The 23693-nt window shown below is 47.1% G+C and overlaps 1 protein-coding gene across 3 annotated transcripts; it reads right to left on the bottom strand.

The window, feature by feature from the left end:
* Nucleotides 1-7807: 7807 nt before the first annotated feature.
* Nucleotides 7808-21753, bottom strand: HSDL1 (hydroxysteroid dehydrogenase like 1). Of its 3 annotated transcripts, none has more exons than XM_044270799.1 (5): nt 21703-21753; nt 17928-18159; nt 14262-14698; nt 11360-11563; nt 7808-10361 (listed from the first exon to the last, which is right to left on the bottom strand). In XM_044270799.1, exons 2-5 carry the CDS (start codon nt 18145-18147, stop codon nt 10296-10298), a joined length of 927 nt encoding a protein of 308 aa, XP_044126734.1. In that variant the 5' UTR covers nt 18148-18159; nt 21703-21753; the 3' UTR covers nt 7808-10295. The 3 variants fall into 3 exon arrangements, with proteins under 3 accessions (XP_044126734.1, XP_044126735.1, XP_044126733.1); XM_044270800.1 differs by having other exon boundaries at nt 21717-21733; XM_044270798.1 differs by lacking the exon at nt 21703-21753 and adding an exon at nt 20281-20413.
* Nucleotides 21754-23693: the final 1940 nt, after the last annotated feature.

The following is a 23693-nucleotide window of genomic DNA, read 5'->3' on the forward strand; positions in this document are numbered from 1 at the left end:
TAGATCCATCACTGCTACCCAGGGAGACGGTCTAGCCAGTCCAGCACCCATCAGATCCTGGACAATCCCTCACCACGGCGAGGGAAGCAGAGCTTTTCCGGCTGCTGCGCACGCCAATCGATAACAGGGAGGCAGGGGAAGGACCTAGCCAGTCCAGCACAGGGGATATACATACCATGCTGTCCTCCCTAAATGTCATCCATGTCTAAAGTCAACGCCAGGTTGGAGAGGCTGGAATCGGTCACCGCGACCCTCTCCTTGGCAGGGCCACCACCGGCAGCGTCACCGGCGCCGCCCGGATTGCCAGTGATCACGTCGACCGTTAGCCTGGAGGACCAAGAAGTCAGCCCGACGCACATAATACCGGAGGAGGAACCTGGGGTACCCATCACCACCAAGAAGACAGAAGGGCCAGACACGGTCATCACCTTTCCTGGGTACCCAGTTGGATTCAGCCTCAATGCAAGCCAGTTTGCCATCCGGGAAGATCCAGGACATTCTCGCCCACATAGACAACTACCTTCAACTCAGCACCGGCAACCGCAAAGAACTGCAGTCCCTGTTGGGCTCCCTGATCTTTGCCATGCGCATCCACCTCAGGGTCGCTCATTTATATCACGGCTCCTGCACCTCTCCCCTTTCTCCTACACGACTCGCACGGGGTGTCCCTGGATGCCCACGCTGCAGGCAGCTCTGGGCATGTGGGGGAGATTTCTGTCCACCTGGAGTGGCGGGGGCTTGTTTCTCCCTCAGCCGTCGGACTCTTCCCCCTCTATCTGGTCAGATGCGGCATCTACCACAGGCTTCGCGGCCATTTTTGGGAACGATTGGCTGTGGGGCAGCTGGCCTCCTGCGGTCCGGGGTTTGGAGGGATTCTCCGCTGCCTCAGCGCTTTTCAAGTTCTACCCCATCGGGGCGGCTGCCGTAGCGTGGGGTCATTCAGGGGCAAACATGTCGGTCCGGTGCTATTCAGACAACCATACGACCTGCCAGTTCATCAACAGGATCGTTCCAAATCTCTCACAATCGTGAGGTTTCTGCGGAGACTTCCTTGGTTGGCCGCTTGCAATAATTTCTTCTTACATTGTTTCCATGTCCCGGGGGTGGGCAATACGGCAGCTGACAGTCTGTCTCGCGTCAAATTTCAGGCATTTCATCAAGCTCTCCCATCAGCGTCACCCACGGCCTCCATCACTCCATCATTTCAAACAGCTCATTCTGGATTAGAAGGCATCATGCGGCATAGCCAGTCTTTGTCCCGCTTAGCACTATCAGACGATACACATAGAACACACGACAGAGCGTTCACACTATTCAACAGGTCCTGTTGGAACACAACATCACGCACCCTTTTGTCATAACGTCTCTTCCGGGGTTGGCTTCTTTTTGCCACCTCAAAATCATGTCATACAACACCATCAAACTATATCTCACTGGCATTTCAACATCATATGCTAATCACACACCCCAATAACATCAGCTTCATGTCCTCGCACCAGATCAAATCCATACTCAGAGGTATTCAGGAAACGGAACCCGCACGTCCAGCCCAGAGGCTACCCATAATCAATCATATCTTCAAAGCATTATCCGACTTACTGGACGCCACGCCTCTTGAAACAGATACCAACTCCATCATCAAAACGGCAATTTACTTGGCCATCTACGGATTCCTGAGTTCCTGGAAATTCACTACAGCCTCCACGACCCGAACCTCACCTTGTCTTCTTGTCTCCCACTTGTCAAAACACATGGTTCACTACATCCTGTCCTTACCTCACTCCAAGAATAGTCAGCACTTACCCGTCAACATTTCTCATTACCCCACGCACAACAGATGGTGTCCAGTCAGGGTCCTGGATGCTCACAATCAGCGTCACAAGTTCTACCCTCTCAACCGCTACTTCAACTACATGGTTCGGTACTCACCACCACCACCTTCATGACCCATGCCGGGTCATCCCTCACACAACTAGGCCTCAACGCAGCCAACTACTCAGGGCACTCCTTTCGCATTGGAGCCACGTCCACGGCCTCCAGTGCCAACATCCTCACATGTCATCAGGGGATTGGGGCGCTGGGAGTCATCCGCTTACGCGCAATACATTCCCAATCCAACGCAAGAGTTAAGAGTGGCTTTCCAAAACATGTCGGGTTAAGCCATTGATACATCAATTGGTTACAATAAACTGGTTATTTCCATTTTTGCCCTCTTCTTTCTCAGGCCTACCTCATCCTCGGTTTCGGCACACCACAACTGACTGCACTCATTCCCTGCTTTCCCAGGGCTCTTCACTGTACTACCATAAGCCCCTTACACAAATAAATATATATATATACACACACGTCCTTTATATACTGTATATAGAAGATAGAAGATATTAGTGAGATATGTACATATATATATATATATATATATATATACACATACTGCATGTAGGAATAATATATACATATAAATATATTACATACAGGGAAAATACATACTGTATATTTAAATATGGGGAAGTGCATACATAGAATACTGTACGCTACTTATGGGAACAATACATGATTTATTACAGGAAAATACATCTGTGCATAAATATATTACATATTAGGAAAATACAATTACATGTATTACATATGGGGACCTTATATATATTTAAATACATTACATATTGGGACATTACATACATAAAATACATGCATAAAATGATATATGACGAACTGTATAGAAACAACGCATACCTATAAATATATTATATGTGGGGACAAAACATACATAAAATAACACTGAGACAATGTTACATAATGACAGACAGTAAATATATTTCATACTTAGGGCTCTTTCACATCTGCGTTCTTTTCTTCCGGCATAGAGTTCCGTCGTCGGGGCTCTATGCCGGAAGAATACTGATCAGGATTATCCTAATGCATTCTGAATGGACAGTCCGTCCTTCAGGATGCATCAGGATGTCTTCCGTTCCGGAACGGAACGTTTTTTGGCCGCAGCAAATAGCGCAGCATGCTGCGCTTTTTGCTCCGGCCAAAAATCCGGAACACTTGCCGCAAGGCCGGATCCGGAATGAATGCCCATTGAAAGGCATTGATCCGGATCCGGCCTTAAGCCAAACGTCGTTTCGGCGCATTGCCGGATGCAACGTTTAGCTTTTTCTCAATGGTTACCATGGCTGCCGGGACGCTAAAGTCCTGGCAGCCATGGTAAAGTGTAGTGGGGAGCGGGGAGCAGCATACTTACCATCCGTGCGGCTCCCGGGGCGCTCCAGAGTGACGTCAGGGCGCCCCAAGCGCATGGATGACGTGATCACATGATCCATGCGCATGGGGCGCTCTGACGTCATTCTGGAGCGCCCCGCTGCCCCGCTCCCCACTACTACTATGGCAACCAGGACTTTAATAGCGTCCTGGCTGCCATAGTAACACTGAAAGAATTTTGAAGACGGATCCGTCTTCAAATGCTTTCAGTACACTTGCGTTTTTCCGGATCCGGCGTGTAATTCCGGCAAGTGGAGTACACGCCGGATCCGGACAACGCAAGTGTGAAAGAGGCCTTAGAAATTACATATCTATATGTGGGATAAATTCTGAGGGATTACACTTATTCCACATTCTGACATATAAAGCTAATCTATTTCCCCAGACAGGCTTCTGGCCGTCAAAGCCAGACGTCTGGTGGAACCAGCCTTTCCATGTATTACAAGGTCGCTATTTCCATTGGCCCCATAGAAATTAATTTCTATGGGGAGAGCCACCACCTTCCCCGCTCCGTTCTCAGTGTCATCAGATAATGGGGGTATACCCTAACGATATGCCCCCATTGTCTGAGATGGGAATACCCCTTTAACGTTAACCTTTTCCCATCTTACAGTTCCTGTCTCCAATTGGATCTCTTGGATGAAGCGGCTTTGGCGGTCCTTTGCATCTTTGGTTCCTGTCGCCGCTCTTGTCCTACAAACCTTCTAGTTACGTGCTGGAAAATCTGCAAACTAGAAGACGTCAAGAAACTTTAGTGTTTGTTCTCCTCATGGCTATCCACCAGGGACGTAGCTATAGGGGGTGCAGAGGTAGCAGACGTTACCGGGCCCAGGAGCCTGAGGGGGCCCAAAGACCCTTGTGGTGCATAAGAAAAGATACCAGTATTTTAGAAAGTGCATGCTGGTCAAGTTATAATTCTGGCTTTAGGGAAGGGGTTTGGTCAAGAATTTGGTGCCATTTCAATTGTTACCTCAAGCACCAGTAAGGCTATATGCTTCCTGCCCCTGACCACAAAGTACTGAGGAAAGAGGGGCCCAAGCTGAACTCTTGCACCAGGGCCCATGAGCCTTTAGCTACGCCCCTGCTGTCTACCATCTATGCACAGTATAGGAGGTTTCTTACAAGCCCGAGGAGACGTCCATCAGATTCAGTGTAATAAATCCCCTATATATTATCATTACGTCCTGGTCTGTCAGGCTCTGCTCACTTTGGCTTCTGTTTGTAGCACAGTCATGGCAGAAACCTAAAAAACACAATGGGGGACTTTAGTAAGACGGGTGTAAAGGAAAACTGACTTAATCACCCATAGCAACCAATCAGATTCCACCTTTCCACCTGAAAAATAAAAGGTGGAATCTGATTGGTTGCTGTGGACTAAGGCAGTTTTGCTTTCCACCAGTCTCGATAAATCTCCCCCCAATGGGCAAGGCTTATGAAACTGGCTCAAAGAAAAACTAGTTGCCCGTAGCAACCAATCACAGCACAGCTTTTATTCCTTATTCTGCTATAGGAAAATGAAAGCTGTGCTGTGATTGGTTGCCATGGGCAACAAAAACTGTTTTTAATTTAGCCAGTTTCAGTGAGGCAGATGTACCAATCCTGTGCAATATTTAGTGTAAATGTACACACTCAGGATGCACCAAATGTCTCAGGCTGGATGAGGTTTGGTGCATTGTTTGGACATTTTTAACTTTACAGCACCTATTGCTTGGTTTACAGCAAACACTTGGCCCCACAAACTCCCAAAAATGGCTAAAACAATAAATGTGGCAGATGCCATGCGCTGGCGCATTTAGCGTAGGAAAATCTTCCCCCAATGATAGCCCAGCCGTACCTTGCTGAGCAGAGCCGAGTGTGTACTGTCCTGTCCTCTTCCCTTGTAACTGATCACTAACTGACTTTTTTTGTTTGTTTGTTTCAAAGCCGAATCCAGGAACCCTATTGGTGGCTGATGACTGCAGTTACCATGGTGACAAATGCAGCCCAGGATTTAAAGGGACATGACGCTTCTATTCTCTGAGAGAAAACGTTTAGGGCTCATTTACACGACAGTGAGATATCATCAGCTGTATGGGAGGCAGTAACCTTATCAGTTTAGCCACAATGGAAGGATTTTCTCTGACTGAAGACCTCAATAGTATTCTTCCCATGCATAATGTACCGATACAGATACATCTCTATATATACCAGTACACTATGTTTTTTTTTGTTTGTTTTTTTAAAGAGGATCTGTAACCACAAAACAATCTGCAATCTGAAGGCAGCATGTTGTAGAACAGGAGAAGCTGAGCAACTTAAAGGGGTATTCCGGTTATGTTTAAATTATACCTTACCAAACGATAGTTTTTCCCTATTAGATCAATCACGAGGCGGTGGAAACATACCCCGTAGAGCCCCTCAAAATGAACTGAGAGGCAGATCGGGCCCCCAACACCTTGGAGCCCCCCAAAGAGAGTGGCCAGTCGGGCATGTGTGCGGCCACTGCATTCATTTCTATAGGAGTTCTGGAGATAGCCAAATACTGTATTTGACTCTAAAACTCCCATAGCATGCGTGCCCAACTAGCCGCTCCATTCACTTTGGAGGGCCCCCAAGGTGTCGGGGGCCAGTCGTAGGACCAGCACCGATCTAATACTTATCCCCTATGCTGTAAATAGGAGATAAATTAACATAACCAGAATATCCATTTAATGAGCTCAGCTCCCCCTGCTCTACATCCTAATGCAGATTACACTGCATGTTGTGGTGACAGGTCCTCATTACAAAAACTACACAAAAATGCTTCTGTAGATGCCCGTACATTATGGGGGGAGCCCAGCTCAATTCTGACCTTTCCTACGTGGCCCCATGATTTCAGTGTACGTCCCTTAAATCTATAAGAACCAGTCTGTTCTCCGGAGTGATCTCTGATCCCGGCAGTGAGAGCCCGGGTGCCAGAAGCAGAATACAGAACGGTAGCTAAACCATGGTAAGAACACAAATGGGCAGAAGTGCTGCTCACTGCAGCTCTACTGGACCCATGAATGTGTGGAGTATGGATCCATAGAAAGTATATGGGATCTGTACACAAGCCGAGCAGAGCCAAGGTTTAGTCACCCGTTAATGGATTGCACGTGCTCCGCAGCCAGTTGTGAGAAGTGCTTGGGGTATGTGTGTATGGTGAAAGGTCGGCGACAATTTTAACCATTTCTGCAGATAAGAGGATGATAAATGAGGCGTAATATGCGCCAATTTGTTAGCCCCCACCTACATTGACGATTCTAACTCATTTCTGGCGTGATGCATTCCTTGTGGTTAAAATTCTGGAGAAAACAGTTCAAATCAAAACGCCATTCTTTTTGGCGTATTTTACGCCATGATTCTGAAAAATAGTTTTTTTCCTGAGTAAACATTCTGTGTGAATAGGACCTAATAGCCGAGTGTTCATTCAGTCTGATTTTCCCCATCCGTGTTTTCTGACCGATATACAACTTCCCAGATAAGTAAATGCACTTTAACTGGAGTCGTTTCTGTGTCCAGTAAAAGGAGTGGACGTGAGGATTGGGGGTATCCTCTGACACACTGTTACGCAGCCATCTGCACTCTTGTGTTTTGTTTATTACGCAGAACTTTTACCTCTCAGTCCCATAGCAGTGAATGGAGAGAACCATGCACGCAAGGCCTGTTCTCATAGAAACCTAGAATGTGTCGGCAGATAAGAACCATTTGGCCCATCTAGTCTGCCCAATATACTAAATACTATGGATAGCCCCTTCTTATATGAAGGATGGCCTTATGCCTATCCCATGCATGCTTAAACTCCTCCACTGTATTTGCAGCTACCACTTCTGCAGGAAGGCTATTCCATGCATCTACTACTCTCTCAGTAAAGTAATACTTCCTGATATCACTTTTAAACCTTTGCCCCTCTAATTTAAAGCTATGTCATCTTGTAGCAGTTTTTCTTCTTTTAAATATTCTTTCCTCTTTTACCTTGTTGATTCCCTTTATGTATTTAAAAGTTTCTATCATATCCCCTCTGTCTCGTCTTTCTTCCAAGCTATACATGTTAAGGTCCTTTAATCTTTCCTGGTAAGTTTTATCCTGCAATCCATGTACCAGTTTAGTAGCTCTTCTCTGAACTCTCTCCAAAGTATCAATATCCTTCTGGAGATATGGTCTCCAGTACTGAGCACAATACTCCAAATGAGGTCTCACTAGTGCTCTGTAGAGCGGCATGAGCACCTCCCTCTTTCTCCATTTACTGCAGTGTGCGACAGGGTCTCAGAGATAGGATCGGGTCCAATATCCAGATGGCACAAACTTAAAGGGATTGGCCCATCTCACACACTGGTGGCATATCACTAAGATATGGCCCAAATGTAAGATAGGTGATGTATCTTTGGGACCCAAACGGGGCCCTCAAAGCAAAGAGGAGCGCATGTGCGGCATGCTCTCCATTACCTTCTTAGCGAGTTCCGAAAAGAGCCCGGCGGGCACGGCTGTGTGCAGGTATATACCAATTATCCCACAATTACTAGAATCACAAGGAGGAGAAATTCACTTTAAAAGCTGTATTATTTAAGTTTATTTGTAAAAATATACATACAAAGAACAAAATACACAATCTGTAGGTGGAAGAAAACTAAGAAATGTGACTAATGTGCAGCCTCTGCTACTTAGTGACCTGTGGAAACAGCAGTTGTCCCATATCTGGCTAAACACGCTACAGGCAAAATGTTTAATTCATTCATATTAGACAGCTGATGACCACTGAGCAGGCATGTGTATTTCAATGATACCTCCCAGCCATCCGTGGACAGTAGACTATCAAATTAAAGAGGACCTTTCATGGCTCCAAATATTGTAAGATACCGTAACTGGATAATCTGGACATATACAGCGGCGCCCAGGGATCTCACTGCACTTACTATTATCCCTGGGTGCCGCTCCGTTTGCCCGCTGTGGCCCCGTTACCTTCTCCTGTGCATTATGGTAATTGCTACTATCGGAACACCAGGGAGGAGTCTGCCCCGTTTCTCCCAGGCTGTAGCGCTGTCCAATCGCAGCGCAGCACTCACAGCCTGGGAGGTTTTTTTTTCTCCCTGGGGAGTTCCTACAGAATCAAGGGGTTACCGACCTGCCCGCCAAGAGCAAAAATCTAATCAGGCCTTTTGATAAAAGTGTCAAATGGCCCGAAGGCGCGGAGTGGAAGCACTAACAGGTCATTTAAAGGGGTTTCCAAGGAGGTGCATTTATATAAAATTAAAAAAAAGCCACAAAGGACTACAGAAAAAAAAGCAATACTTACTCTCACCTTTCCACTGTAAAAGGGGTACATGGCCACTGTCTGTGAATCGTCAAGACTAAAGCCTGCACAGTTGTGACATTACATCCATCTCAAGGAAACATTTGATCTGTTTTCTGTGTTTCAAGATCATTGTTAACATCACAATCATCCAATTACAAGTCTAAATTTTCACAAATGTTTTTAAATAGTATCCAAAAAAAGGGAGGCAGCATTTGTCCTGCTCAGCCGCTTCCCTAGTAAACTTCTGGATGGTGCAGGAGGTCACTATAAAATCTTGTGGAAAAATTTAAAGGGGTTGTCCGGGTTCAAAGCTATACCTGGACACAACCCGATCTGCAGGGCAAGGGCTGTGTGTTTACAATTGGACACTGCTAGGCAGAGGCTTCCACCTAGCAGTATTTCCCTAGACGTCACTGACTCTAATGGCCAAGCTTTAGCGCTGCCCTAGCCTTTTAAAACAGGATAGGGCAGCGCTAATGACCGCACATTAGTGCCGGTGACGTCACCGGGCTCACTGCTAGCTAGAAGCCTCCAGCTCCAAATTTCCCTTGTCCTGCGTGATTTAGTGCAGGGCAAGGGGGAGCATCGGAGCGTGAAAAGCTCTGATGCTCCACTCATTCATGGTAAATGAGTGCTGATTGGGGTGTGTCTGGGTTCAGCTCTGAGGGGACAACCCCTTTAAGTGTATTTGTCGGTTCAGGTGACTTTTTAGAATAAGCTCATCATTTGTGTGCATATGAGGAACTACACTGTATCTTTTCATTATATGACTTGTATTCTGCATTTATCGTTAACCTCCTGCAGACTACATCTTTAATAGTCTGTTCTTGCTGAGATAGTGGGTGGAGTCTAGCTGCTATGATGTCTGCCATACACTGCACACACAAGAGCCTGTTCCCCAGTCTCTCTGTAGCACACCTTCAGAAGCAGAATGGATGAGCAGTGAAGCTGTGAATCCAGCACTGGGGCGAGACAGAAAACTTACTACAGCTAGCAGCATTGTGTGTGCATGTCTCCCTCCAGCAGCTCACTCCTCCTCCATAGACTTCTATGAGCAGCAAGTAACCTATTCCTTCAGTGAGATGACAACTTGTCTCATCGCTCAGTGTACAAGCTTTCTTACATTTGTTTAGATTATTGAGTTATGCAAAGTCTGCATAGTGAAAGTATAGTGACCATTAAGGAGTGTCATTTCTGTCTTTTCAGAGACACTTGTTTCTATATGATATACAGGCTTAAAGAGGTCTTCCCCGAGTTCCTATTTTATTCTAGTTAAGTGGCGGAAGCCTGTCAAAAAAAATAAATAAATACCTTACCTTCAGATCCAGCACGGCTACTCCATCCACTTTCCTGGGCTGCAGTGGTGACAGCCCATATACCGCTGCAGCCAGCTGCTGGCCTCAGTGGTGAACAGCACAAGACAGCTGAGGCCAGTAACTGGCTGCAGTGGTGGCTGCAGCAGCTTTCTCCATTCACTTCTATGGGACTTCTGAAATCAGCCAAACACACTATTTTCAGTAACCCCATATAAGTGAATGGAGAGAGAAGCACAAACACAGAGACTTGCATCTATTGGACATTTACGTCATGTCCTGTGGATATGCCATAAATGTTTAGATGGAATAACCCTTTAAGTCTTAAGTTCAGATAACCGGTAATTGAAACATATTCAAGTGGTGGCACCACAGCAGAGACACAACAGCGAGTGTGAAGTCTATCATCTTGGTCATAACATCACATCCATTTATCACTGTTGGGCAAATCTTCCTATTGAGCTACATAACCAGCCGGGAATCCATCGACAAGCGAGGACCTGTGTGAGAGAGAGAACAACTGTACTGAGAGAAATGTCCATTCCTTACAGGAGTGTAAAACACAATGTAGACATCTCAAATGTGAAGTTCCAACTTTTAGGAGTTTTCTGACAGACATGTCAAAAGATAAGCTGATGTCAAAAGGCTGGGACTCCACTAAGGCCCCATGCACACGACTGTATCCGTTTTGTAGTCCGGGATCTGCAAAATACAGATGCCTACTTGTGTTGCCCTGCCTTCTGTCAATCCGGGGCCACTTTTAGTTTTTTTCCAGGGCCGCTTTAAGTTCCCAGCCCGCCCCTGCTCCCACAAGACATCTGGAGGACAGGAAACCTGTACAGACGTATGGAGAGCAAGGAGGTAAACCTTTTAATTTTCTCCAGTTTCCTATCCTGTGATGGGAAGACTCCTAGCAAGGGTGCTGTCTCGGGTGATGGGAAAAATTATGCTGCTTCATCAAGGCCACAATGTGTTGTGCCCTTAAAGGTGTTAAGAACCTTTTTTCCAGACCTCACCCTCCGTGGTCATCATACTTATCTGCTCCCCGTTACTGGGTTCCGGCTACATTTCTCCACCCCCAGCTCTGCAGCTCTCATCTTTCTTGGCATCACCATCCTGTTGATGGGGGCATGTGACCATTGCAGCCAATCACTGTCTTCAGCTGTCTACTGCTGAGGACAATGGTTGGCTGCAGTGGTCACATGTCATATCTCGCCACATCACTGTGCACCTCACCAACACTGTGACACGTACACAGTAAATCACTGTGGCGCTTACGTGCCACATCCTAGCATGTCACCGCTGCCATTTGGAAACAAACCGCGGCAAGAGATCCAGTTCTGCTCAGCAGAGAATGGTGCTGGAGAAAATAATATCATTTTTTTAATTTGAAATCAGGGATTGTCTTAAATTGGTAATTATCTCTGATAAACCCCTTTAATACAAATGTAAGCAAAAGAAAGTATGAGTACACCAGCTCTATATAATCAAACAGTACCTGCAATGAATGAGCCCAGTATCCTGTGGTCCTGGTGGAGAACCCCAATGTTCTCACAGCATGGCGAGCATAAACATCAGGAGACGGAGCAAACATGTGAGATGTATGTGCGTCTCCTACATGTAAAGGCGTTAAGCACTGCACAAATATTCCACTGGCCGACACCTCAGAATCTAGTTTTCTGCTGAAGGTTTCTAGATAGGCCTGGATGGAGAAAAGCACAACATAAAAAAAATAAATTAAAAAAAATAAACAAAAATTTGCAGTAGCGGTCTCGAGTGCCAAGGCCTTCTTCACACACACACACTTTCTTTCAGTGTTTGCAAGAAGTGGCATCAATTTTGAGTGTTTTATCAGCTTTTTGGGGCATTTTTTATTTTCTTAAAGTTTTTCAAATTGACTAAATGTCTACAAAAAGCCTTACCCAGAACATATATTGCATTAAAAAAAACAACAAAAAACTAACTAAAGCAAAAAAATGGTAAATAATAAAAAGCTTTGTATGTAGTGCATTTTGTATTTCATCATACACTTTAATGTAAGGCTACTTTCACACTAACGTTCCGACACCGGAACTGCCCGCCAGATCCTGAAAAACGTGTGAAAACTGATTACATTTGAATCCTGATCAGGCTTTCGATCACAATGGAAAAAACAGATCCGCCATTTATGGACTTTAACTTTTTTTTCCTATTTTTCGGGTTTAACATGCAAAAGCCCGATCCGGTTGGACAGAAAACACGGCGCCGGATCCGGCGTTAATGCAAGTCAATGGGAAAAAGGCCGGATCCGGCGTTCAGTCAAAGTGTTCAGGATTTTTGGCCGGAGGTAAAAATAGAACATGCTACGTTTTTCTGAAAAGCCTGATCAGTCAAAAAGACTGAACAGAAGACATCCTGATGCATCCTGAGGGACGGACTCTCCATTCAGAATGCATTAGGATAAAACTGATCAGTTCTTTTCCGGATTTGAGCCCCTAGGGCCTCTTTCACACTTGCGTTGTCCGGATCCGGCGTGTACTCCACTTGCCGGAATTACACGCCGGATCTGGAAAAACGCAAGTGAACTGAAAGCATTTGAAGACAGATCCGTCTTCAAAATGCTTTCAGTGTTACTATGGCAGCCAGGACGCTATTAAAGTCCTGGTTGCCATAGTAGGAGCGGGGGAGCAGTATACTTACAGTCCGTGCGGCTCCCGGGGCGCTCCAGAATGACGTCAGAGCGCCCCATGCGCATGGATGACGTGCCATGCGATCACGTGATCCATGCGCTTGGGGCGCCCTGACGTCACTCTGGAGCACCCCGGGAGCCGCACGGACGGTAAAAATACTGCTCCCCCGCTCCCCACTACACTTTACCATGGCTGCCAGGACTTTAGCGTCCCGGCAGCCATGGTAACCATTCAGAAAAAGCTAAACGTCGGATCCGGCAATGCGCCGAAACGACGTTTAGCTTAAGGCCGGATCCGGATCAATGCCTTATCCAATAAAAGGTGCACATACATTTTTCAGCAAAAAGCTGTGTGTGAAACCAGCCTAACCTTGCTCCAACTTCATGAAACAGATGTGTGCACCAGAAGAAGGTAAAAGGTCTACTGTGAAGCCCTATGCTTGAAAGGTTCATCACACATTTACACCTACCGTTTCTAAGGAACAGTCTTTCTGTATCCACCACATTAAGGCCTCATGCACACGATTGTTCCGTTTTTTGCGGTTTTTCTATGCCATTTGTTGAAGTAAGACAACTCCTTTAACAGTCTGCATTACAATATTCTATGTAATCTAGTTTAACAAAAAGGGTGGATGATTTCCTGGACATAATTTCTTGAAGTCACTCCACGTATTCTACTTCCTGTCCTAACTCTGTAACTTCCTCTTTGGACTTTTAGCACAAAACAGCCTTCACTGATGCAACATCACACATGACACTGATAAGAGCAATGCTTTTCTGTAGGTATCTTTATCTGGGACAATAGAGCCGTCATACTGTTATCCTAATTCTACATCTACTATTATAATGAGAATTACCTTACAGATAACATTTCCCCCTCACAGCAAGAGTAAGGCTTCGTTCACATCACCGTTCTGGCTTTCTGTTCTCCTGCTCCGTCTAGGAGCAGGAGAACGGAAAAGGCACATAACTGACGCCAAACTGAGTCAAACGGAGCCTGAGGACCCCATAGACTATAATGGGGTCCGTTATGTTTCCGCTCAGAAGATGATTTTTAAGCGGAGACAAAAGTTGTGCATGCAGGACTTTTGTCTCCGCTTAAAAATCATCTTCTGAGCGGAAACATAACGGACCCCATTATAATCTATGGGGTCCTAAGGGCTCAGTTTGACTCAGTTTTGCGTCAGTTATGTGCCTTTTCCGTCCTTTCCGTTCTCCTGCTCCTAGACGGAGCAGGAGAACGGAAAGCCGGAACGGTGATGTGAACGAAGCCTAAACTGACAGTGGTGTACCTATCTACAGAAGGACAATATTTTGTATGTACCATAATTATCAAAGGCATAGTACTGCTGAAATGAAAAAAAACAACAACAAAAAAACGCCCAAAATTATAAAAAAAAACAAACACTATGATCATGGGAGTAAGAGTCCGTTTAAGTTGGTTTGAAGTGACTTGCTAGGCCCCATTATGCCATCATACCATTTGTTATAAAGACCATACAGATACTAATGTCTGTAAAGTGCTGTGGAATATAGTAGTGCTATATAAGTGCAAAAAATTAATAAATAAATAAAATTAAATAAAGTGATGACTGTTACATAAGGTAGTTTTCTTTACAAATTCTACTTAATATGACTCTTTAAAAAAAATGTAATACAAAAAAAAAGTCTTATAAGTGCTCACGGCCCCCTTGTATACGACAGAAATGCTCATATCTCAATAATACTTCACCTTGGAGGCAGCGGTTTGGGCGTCACTTTTGCCATCAGAGCCAGATATCACATTGACGATGGCGCCTCTCTTCCTCGCCACCATTCCCGGGAGCACTATGTGAGCCATCATTACAGCCGCAGCCATGTTGACGTGAATGATCTCCCAAACTGTATCCTCTGGCATCGCAACGACACCTTCTGGACGCTCATCAAACCCTGCAGCATTATTCACTAGAATCCCAACATCTAAATCCCTCAGTGCCCTCCTAATGGAGGGATAGACCTCAGGGCCCCGGCTGAAATCGACATCAATAAAGTTTGCATTAACTCCGTAAATTACAGCGATGGCCTCAGAAACGCTGTGTAAGGTCTCTCTCTTGCTGCAGATCAGGAGGACATTCATACCACGCTTGGCGAGCGCTTCTGCATATGCTTTGCCGAGGCTGTTGGTGGCACCTAGGAGAGAACAACGAGAAAGCTATTTAGCCGGCCTCTTAGTGTTGCCCTTATAAAACTGGGCACCATCCTCCTGAGGCCTCTTTCACATGAGTGAATCTTGAGTCCGGATTTGATGCGCGTTGTGGAAGGATAGTATCCGGACTGAATACTGACCCATTCGTTTCAATGCGTATGTGCACCTGAGCGTTGTTTAGGATCAGGGGAGAAGAACGGGGACTTCAGTACTCAGCACTACCTCCAGAATGCAGTCAGGATACAGTACTGACATTCATTCCATGGTGCTGTACATACGATAAGCGGTGCACATACATAATACAAAACAATTGCACTAAGCATGAACAAGACAAGTTACATACTGGTACAGAAGGAGAGAGGGCGCTGCGCTCGAGGGCTTACAATCTACAAGGGATGGGAGAAGGACACAGTAGGTGAGGGTAAAGCTGGTCGTGGCGGTATAGTGGTAGCAGGGTTACTGTAGGTAGTAGGCTTGTCTGAAGAGGTGGGGTTTCAGGTGAACGTCTGATATGTTGGGGTACAGAGTTCCAGAGTATGGGGGATCCACTGGAGAAATCTTGGAGGCGATTGTGGGAAGAGGAGATAAGAGGAGAGTAGAGGAGGAGGTCTTGTGAGAATCCTACTGACAGCATTATGTCACTGTAATTCTGTAGCAGTAAATTCATGCAGAGACACACAGCATTATAAATCAGTATAATGCCGCGCACTCCAGAAAAACAAGTAGTGTCCATAACAGGGAATCATGCTCACACGGGACACGCTCGTCTGTAATAGCCCTAGGTGGTGTTTATGGGCAACAGGGAAGAAGTGAAGCAATTGGCAGAGGAGTAACGGGGGGAGAGGGGGATTAGTCGAGGGGGATTAGTCGAGGGGCAGAGTTGAGGATAGATTGGAGGGGTGAGAGAGTGCTAGATGGGAGGCCACAGAGGAGGAAGTTACAGTAGTCTAGGTGGGAGATGAAGGACTGAGGAATGTGTGGATCAGAGAGATATTGTGCGGTCGAAGGACAGAGCAGAACTGAAAGTTACCCCAAAGCAGCGGACTTGGTTGATTGGGGACAGTGTGCAGCCATTGACTGTGATAAAAAGGTCTGTTGGGGGGGCTGAGTGAGATGGGGTAAAAATGATAAAGGCTGTTTTATCCAGGTTACGTTTTAGAAGGAGGAGGAGGATATAGGCATTGTGGGATTCTGGATAGTAGGGTGGTGCTATCTGGACCAGAGAAGTAAATTATAAAGGAGATACTTTTATAAGTTAATTTGCAACGTGTTTCGAGTCTGTAGTCAACCCTTCGTCAGACATCAACATAAATGACAAATAGTGGAAGGGTTGATAAAAAAAATGGCTGCACAACTTTTCACATACAAACAATAGAGCTGAGAAATGGGGATCATTCTAAATTAAAGTGGTATTATACCTACTATAAATGGAAAAATGGAGCTTCAATTTATAGTAGGTATGATACCACTTTAATTTAGAATGATCCCCATTTCTCAGCTCTATTGTTTGTATGTGTAAAGTTGTGCAGCCATTATTTTTATCAACCATGTTCGCTTGAAGGATATGCACCTGTGACTATGTATATGAATGTGCTAGTCTAAATTTTCTTGTAGTAAATAGTGGAAGGGTTTAGTTTAAAGGGGTTCTGCAGTTTGTTTAAACTGATGATCTATCCTCTGGATAGGTCATCAGGATCTGATCGGTGGGGTCCGACACCCGGGACCCCCGCCGATCAGCTAATTGAGAGCGGCACTCCAGCAGCGCCGCGGCCTTCTCACTGTTTACCGCAGGCCCAGTGACGTCACGAGTAGTATCAACTAGCCTGGGCGGGGCTAAGCTCCATTCAGGTGAACAGAGATTAGCCCCGCCCAGGCCAGTGATACTAGTCGTGACGTCACTGGGCCTGTGGTAAACAGTGAGAAGGCCGCGGCGCTGCTGGAGCGCCCGTACCTTCTCAATTAGCTGATCGGCGGGGGTCCCGGGTGTCAAACCCCCGCCGGTCAGATGCTGATGATCTATCCAGAGGATAGATCATCAGTTTAAACAAACTGCAGAGTCCCTTTAAAAAAAACTGGCAGTAAAGTATAAGGAGGGAGCAGTAAGGCAGATCTTAAAGGGGACCTGTCACCGGGATTTTGGGTATAGAGCTGAGGACATGGGTTGCTAGATCGCCGTTAGCACATCTGCAATACCCAGTCCCCATAGCTCTGTGCTTTTATTGTGTAAAAAAAAAACAATTTGACACATATGCAAATTAACCTGAGATGAGTCCTGTCCCTGACTCATCTCACATACAGGACTCATCTCAGGTTAAGGCCTCTTTTACACGACCGGTTTTTTTTTTCCGTTTTGCGGGCCGTATACGGAACCATTCATTTCAATGGTTCCGCAAAAAAAAACGGAATGTACTCCGTGTGCATTCTGTTTCCGTATTTCCGTTCCGTTTAAAGATAGAACATGTCCTATTATTGCCCGCAAATCACGTTCCGTGGCTTCATTCAAGTCAATGGATCTGCAAAAAAACGGAACACATACGAAAATGCATCCGTATGTCTTCCGTATCCGTTCCGTTTTTTGCGGACCCATCTATTGAAAATGTTATGCCCAGCCCAAATTTTTTCTATGAAATTACTGTATACTGTATATGCCATACGGAAAAACGGACCGGAAACGGAAACACAAAGGAAACAAAAAACGGAACAACGGATCCGTTTAAAACGGACCGCAAAACACTGAAAAAGCCATACGGTCGTGTGAAAGAGGCCTAATTTGCATATGTATCAAATTGGTTTTTTTTGACACAATAAAAGCACACAGAGCTATGGGGACTGGGTATTGCGGATGTGCTAGCGGCCATATAGCAAACCATGTCCTCAGCTCTATACACAAAATCCTGGTGACAGGTTCCCTTTAAGCCGTCCTCTCCTTTCCTTGACAATTTACAGCAATGTTTATAAAAAGCCTCATAAATAGAAATTAAAAAAATAAATAAATATTAGCTAATAGAGACATACAAAATATTGACATAAAAAAAGGATGATGAAAAAGATAAAAAATGATGATTTAAAAATAGAGAGTTTAAAAAAGAAAGCTGCAAGTAGATAGCAGAGCAGCACAGCGGAATGCATTATATGATTTTAGGGGATATAAGCGAGATCCTACAAATCTTTCCGGCCGGAGCGCACTTTTCTGATTCCTAGGCTTCCACTTACCGGTCACAACCGCCCATTCTCCATACTCATGGACAAAGTCTCTCCTGCGGAGCAGACACGGCGTCAGATGAAGTCTGAGCAGACGGTAACAGTCAGACAAGATGCAGAGGCTTTTCCTGGCTGTGTACAGGGCGCCAACCACAGCCAAAAACTCCAAGTGGTTGTGACAAGTCTTGGCCACCTCTCTGTATAAGAGGTGAAAGCTGTCCACTGCCGCCATGGAGGACCCGACCTGAAATCGGAGGGAAATTCTGTTCAGCCAAGTTCTCAGTCCCCTTACATATCTACCCCCCAACAGTCACATTCAAAGAGGGAAGACCCTCCCAAAATATCACCTTTATATTGTAGATTTTGAACTGATGTCTCAAGTAAATATAGCTGGAGCAGAACTGAGGGGGGTGAAGTGTATTTAACCCCCTTAAAGACATAACTAATAAAGGGGTTGTCTCATTGGGTATAATTGAAATTGTGGGTATTTATCCCTCTCCTCGGAATCCACCCAGTTTTTGGTTTTCTTCTCTTGTTCGCATCCATGGGCAATCCCTTCGCTTGTATGTAGGGAAAATGTCTCCTGAATGGAAGATCGACCCCGTGAGGGGCTTGAAACTACAGGGGATCTGTAGGCAACTAAAGGTCCCTTTACAAGGGACAACAGAGAGAAGAAAACCAAAAACTGCAGCTTATGAGACGAGGACGCTTCCTTCCCGACAATCTGCTGCTCGCTGGTAGAGGAGACCACTACTATTACATGCAGCGATCTCCTCCACAGTATGGGGAGAAACGATCCCTAACACCATTGATCTTCCCCATGCTGACTCGTTGCTTGCCGGCAGCAGATCGTGTTTACACCGCAAGATCTGCTGCCGGCAAGCGACGATTTTAGTGTACGCACAAACGATCGGATTACCCGATGAACAAGCGTTTTGCTTGTCCATCGGGTAATCAGCAGTGCATTTACACCGCCAGATAATCGCTAACAAGCGTTCCTATGAACACTTGTTAGCGATTATTTTTCTCGTCCCGTGTAAAGGGTCCTCAAGGAAGCGAGCGCCTCACACCTCGAGGCCGGAGTAATGACCATAGCGCAGACTCTGAGATCTTGGAGTGTACAGCGTCGAAGCCTGGGGATTATATTGTGGACCATGTTGCCAGGGTTAATGTGGGAGTATTTAAAAAAACAAATTGGGGCAAAGTACCGATTGCCCATTATGTGAGGAGATACTTGATGGAGTCACTTACTATTAAGGGTGTATTAGGTCCCTTTCACACGAGCAAGTTTTCCGCGCGGGTGCAATGCGTGACGTGAACGTATTGCACTGAATCCTGACCCATTCATTTCAATGGGTCTGTGTACATGAGCGTTTTTCACGCATCAGTTCTGCGTTGCGTGAAAATCGCAGCATGTTCTATATTCAGCGTTTTTCACGCAGCCCTGGCCCCATAGAAGTGAATGGGGCTGCGTGAAAAACGCATTGCATCCGCAAGCAAGTGCGGGTGCGATGCGTTTTTCACTGTTGGTTGCTAAGAGATGTTGTTTGTAAACCTTCAGTTTTTTATCACGCGCGTGAAAAACGCATCAAAACACATTGCACCCGCGCGGAAAAAACTGAACAACTAAACGCAATCGCAGACAAAACTGACTGAATTTGCTTGCAAAATAGTGCGAGTTTCACTGAACGCACCCTGAACGCATCCGGCCCCAATCCGCAACGCCCGTGTGAAAGAGGCCTTAGACGGCAGATTATCTGCCCGATGATCGCTAACCTTTCTTATAAACCCTCTTTAGTGATCTTGCAGTGTAATGCTGCCGCCGACTGCCTGATGAACAAGCAAACAAGCTCGTTTATCAGACAATCCAGATCGTTAAGCATGCTGAAAGAGCAGGATTAGCCGGCGGCAGATTGTGGTGTTTAATTACCATCTGCCACCAGCAGACCAGACCACTGTACAGCATGGGGACAAGCGGTGGCCTAGTGATTGCTGCATGTAATAGCGAGCAAGTGAATGCCAGGAGGGAACGCTGCCACATCAGGGTGTCATAAGATTGTATCAGTTTGGACCTCATATTCCATAGTAAATAACCCCCTCTTGTGTTAACCCCATGTTGCCCATTATACGATGAGGTACTTTGAGTCCCTTTTACTAATAATGTGAAGCACATGGAGGTACTAAAGTAATAACACTATGTGTCCCACATTAATAATAAGTGACCCCATCATCCCACAATGGCAACACTGGGGTTAATAAGTTATCCCCAATGTTCCTCTAAGCTGCTGACTGGCCATGATCCTCCGCTCATATGTGCGCACTATTGTCCACCCTCCCTCTGACACTGCAACCTCACAGTCCCTACCTGACACTCCGCCCTCAGCGCTGTCATTGGTGGCAGTGTCCGGCAGCTTCACAGTCCCTCCCTGGCACTCCGCACTTAGCGATGTCATTGGTGGCAGTGTCCGGCAGCTTCACAGTCCCTCCCTGGCACTCCGCACTTAGCGCTGTCATTGTTGGCAGTGGCCGGCGGCTTCACAGTCCCTCCCTGGCACTCCGCACTTAGCGCTGTCATTGGTGGCAGTGGCCGGCGGCTTCACAGTCCCTCCCTGACACTCCGCACTGTCATTGGTGGCAGTGGCTGGCGGCTTCACAGTCCCTCCCTGACACTCCGCACTTAGCGCTGTCATTGGTGGCAGTGGCTGGCGGCTTCACAGTCCCTCCCTGACACTCCGCACTTAGCGCTGTCATTGTTGGCAGTGGCCGGCGGCTTCACAGTCCCTCCCTGGCACTCCGCACTTAGCGCTGTCATTGGTGGCAGTGGCCGGCGGCTTCACAGTCCCTCCCTGACACTCCGCACTGTCATTGGTGGCAGTGGCTGGCGGCTTCACAGTCCCTCCCTGACACTCCGCACTTAGCGCGGTCATTGTTGGCAGTGGCCGGCGGCTTCACATTCCCTCCCTGGCACTCCGCACTTAGCGCTGTCAGGTGGCAGTGGCCGGCGGCTTCACAGTCCCTCCCTGACACTCTGCACTTAGCGCTGTCATTGTTGGCAGTGGCCGGCGGCTTCACATTCCCTCCCTGGCACTCTGCACTTAGCGCTGTCATTGGTGGCAGTGGCCGGCGGCTTCACAGTCCCTCCCTGGCACTCCGCACTTAGCGCGGTCATTGGTGGCAGTGGCCGGCGGCTTCACATTCCCTCCCTGGCACTCCGCACTTAGCGCTGTCATTGTTGGCAGTGGCCGGCAGCTTCACAGTCCCTCCCTGGCACTCCGCACTTAGCGCGGTCATTGGTGGCAGTGGCCGGCGACTTCACAGTCCCTCCCTGGCACTGCGCACTTAGCGCTGTCATTGGTGGCAGTGGCCGGCGGCTTCACATTCCTTCCCTGGCACTCCGCACTGTCATTGGTGGCAGTGGCCGGCGGCTTCACAGTGGGAAGGGAGGGACGCCCGCCTTCCAAGTTCCTTCTCCGCTGTGCGACCACTAATGAGAACATATATTGTACGCGCGCCATTATCTCTGAGCATGTATTGAAAAATAGGTAATCCCAATATCAAACTGGTAGCAAGAAGTATCATAACTTCAATACCTGGTACAACCCTTCTACACAGTGTGGTCTGACCTTAAAGGGATTGTTCTTCTTTGGAGCCTGTTGGCCAAAGAAGGCTCCCATCGCAACCAAATGCCAACTGTGCCATTTTCAAAGCCCATTTCCGCCCTAACCTCCCCCTAATGACACGCGCCTGGCAATAACAGTATCTACGAGGAGACAACGCTCTGACTGACCTGCAGAAGCCTACCTCGTGAGATTTCCCTACCCTCTGACTTCCTGTCGCATGAGCGATGACGTCGGGGGGCGTGTCTCACTTTTCTCCATCTGCGCATGCCCAAAAGGACACTCTAGTGAAAATCTCAAGGCTGAACTTAGCAGCACGCCGGGAACCTGCGCATGCGTCTGGGAGCCGAGACGCGCCTGCGCAATGTGATGGTAGGGAAAAATTACGTCCCAGTGCGCAAGCGCCGAGGGTAAGCATGAATATCCATGCCAAAAGCACTTTTAACCCTTTGCAGGAGCTATTCTCATATTGGTTCTTGACTGATTGTCCTCCTATATATAGGTTCTATTATATAGGGGGTCTGTCTGCACAGTATATGGGGGGGTCTGTCTGCACAGTATATTTGGGGGGCTGTCTGCACAGTATATTTGGGGGGCTGTCTGCACAGTATATTTGGGGGGCTGTCTGCACAGTATATTTGGGAGTCTGTCTGCGCAGTATATAGGGGTCTGTCTGCACATTAAATGGGGGGGCTGTCTGCGCAGTATATGGGGGGCTGTGTGCGCAGTATATGGGGGGGCTGTGTGCGCAGTATATGGGGGGGCTGTGTGCGCAGTATATGGGGGGGGCTGTGTGCGCAGTATATGGGGGGGCTGTCTGCGCAGTGTATGGGGGGGCTGTCTGCGCAGTGTATTGGGGGGCTGTCTGCGCAGTGTATTGGGGGGCTGTCGCACAGTATATGGGGGGGGGCTGTCGCACAGTATATGGGGGGGCTGTCTGCGCAGTATATGGGGGGGGCTGTCTGCGCATTAAATGGGGGGCTGTCTGCGCAGTATATGGGGGGGCTGTCTGCGCAGTATATGGGGGGGCTGTCTGCGCAGTGTATGGGGGGGCTGTCTGCGCAGTGTATTGGGGGGCTGTCTGCGCAGTGTATTGGGGGGCTGTCGCACAGTATATGGGGGGGGCTGTCGCACAGTATATGGGGGGGCTGTCTGCGCAGTATATGGGGGGGCTGTCTGCGCATTAAATGGGGGGCTGTCTGCGCAGTATATGGGGGGGGGCTGTGTGCGCAGTATATGGGGGGCTGTCTGTGCAGTATATGGGGGGGTGTCTGCTCATTATATAGGGAGGTCTGTGCAGTATATGGGGGGGGGCTGTCTGTGCAGTATATGGGGGGGCTGTCTGTGCGGTACGGTATATTGGGGGATGTATGTGCAGCATATTTGGGGGGGGCAGTGTATTATATTTGTGGCCTGTGTGTTAGATGTGTACAACCCTATTTTAACAAAAAAAATAAAAAAATTCCCTATATCTCCTATGCCATGGCATGTTTTTTGCTACGAAACTGCAGTCATCTCGTCACTTGGAGAAGGATGAGAAGCGGCCCCCATCCAGAAGGACACACCTGCCACCAAATCCGTCTCTCACTGGATTCTGTAATCCCCGTCTGCTGTGTATATGTGCACCGTCCGTCTGCTGCACTGCGTCTGTTCTGCCATTTGCTATAACTATTTTAATAAAAAAAAATTGTGTCACAACTCTGACCAGCATGTTCTCCTATGGAACACAAAGTACCTGAAGTGGTAAGAAGAAGCCCATGTGTGAGGCCCGCGCCCTGGCGGGAGCATTGAAGGGGCATCTGACAGGTGACGAGCTGCTCCTGTGTACTGTGATCACCGCGAGTTCAGAGGTCGGCACCCATAGGCTGTCCACATGCTGTGAATTACATCTCCCATCATGCTGGTAAAGTATTATGGGAGGTGTAGTCCAAAACATCTGGAATACCAAATGCGTATGAATGAAAAGCAGGGTGTGTGACTGGTCAGTAACAAGGGTTGAAGCCTTGACGTGGCGTTACTGCTCACATGTGTATCCATGTGCCAATTCAACCAATGTGAGTGACTGTAATTAATACTGATTAGGTAACTATAAATACTGTGACAATGGAGAATTAAACGACTGTATCTCCTACACACTGCTTACACCGTGACCGTATCTCCT

This window comes from Bufo gargarizans, chromosome 10, assembly GCF_014858855.1.
Source record: "Bufo gargarizans isolate SCDJY-AF-19 chromosome 10, ASM1485885v1, whole genome shotgun sequence".
Classification (NCBI taxonomy): domain Eukaryota; kingdom Metazoa; phylum Chordata; class Amphibia; order Anura; family Bufonidae; genus Bufo; species Bufo gargarizans.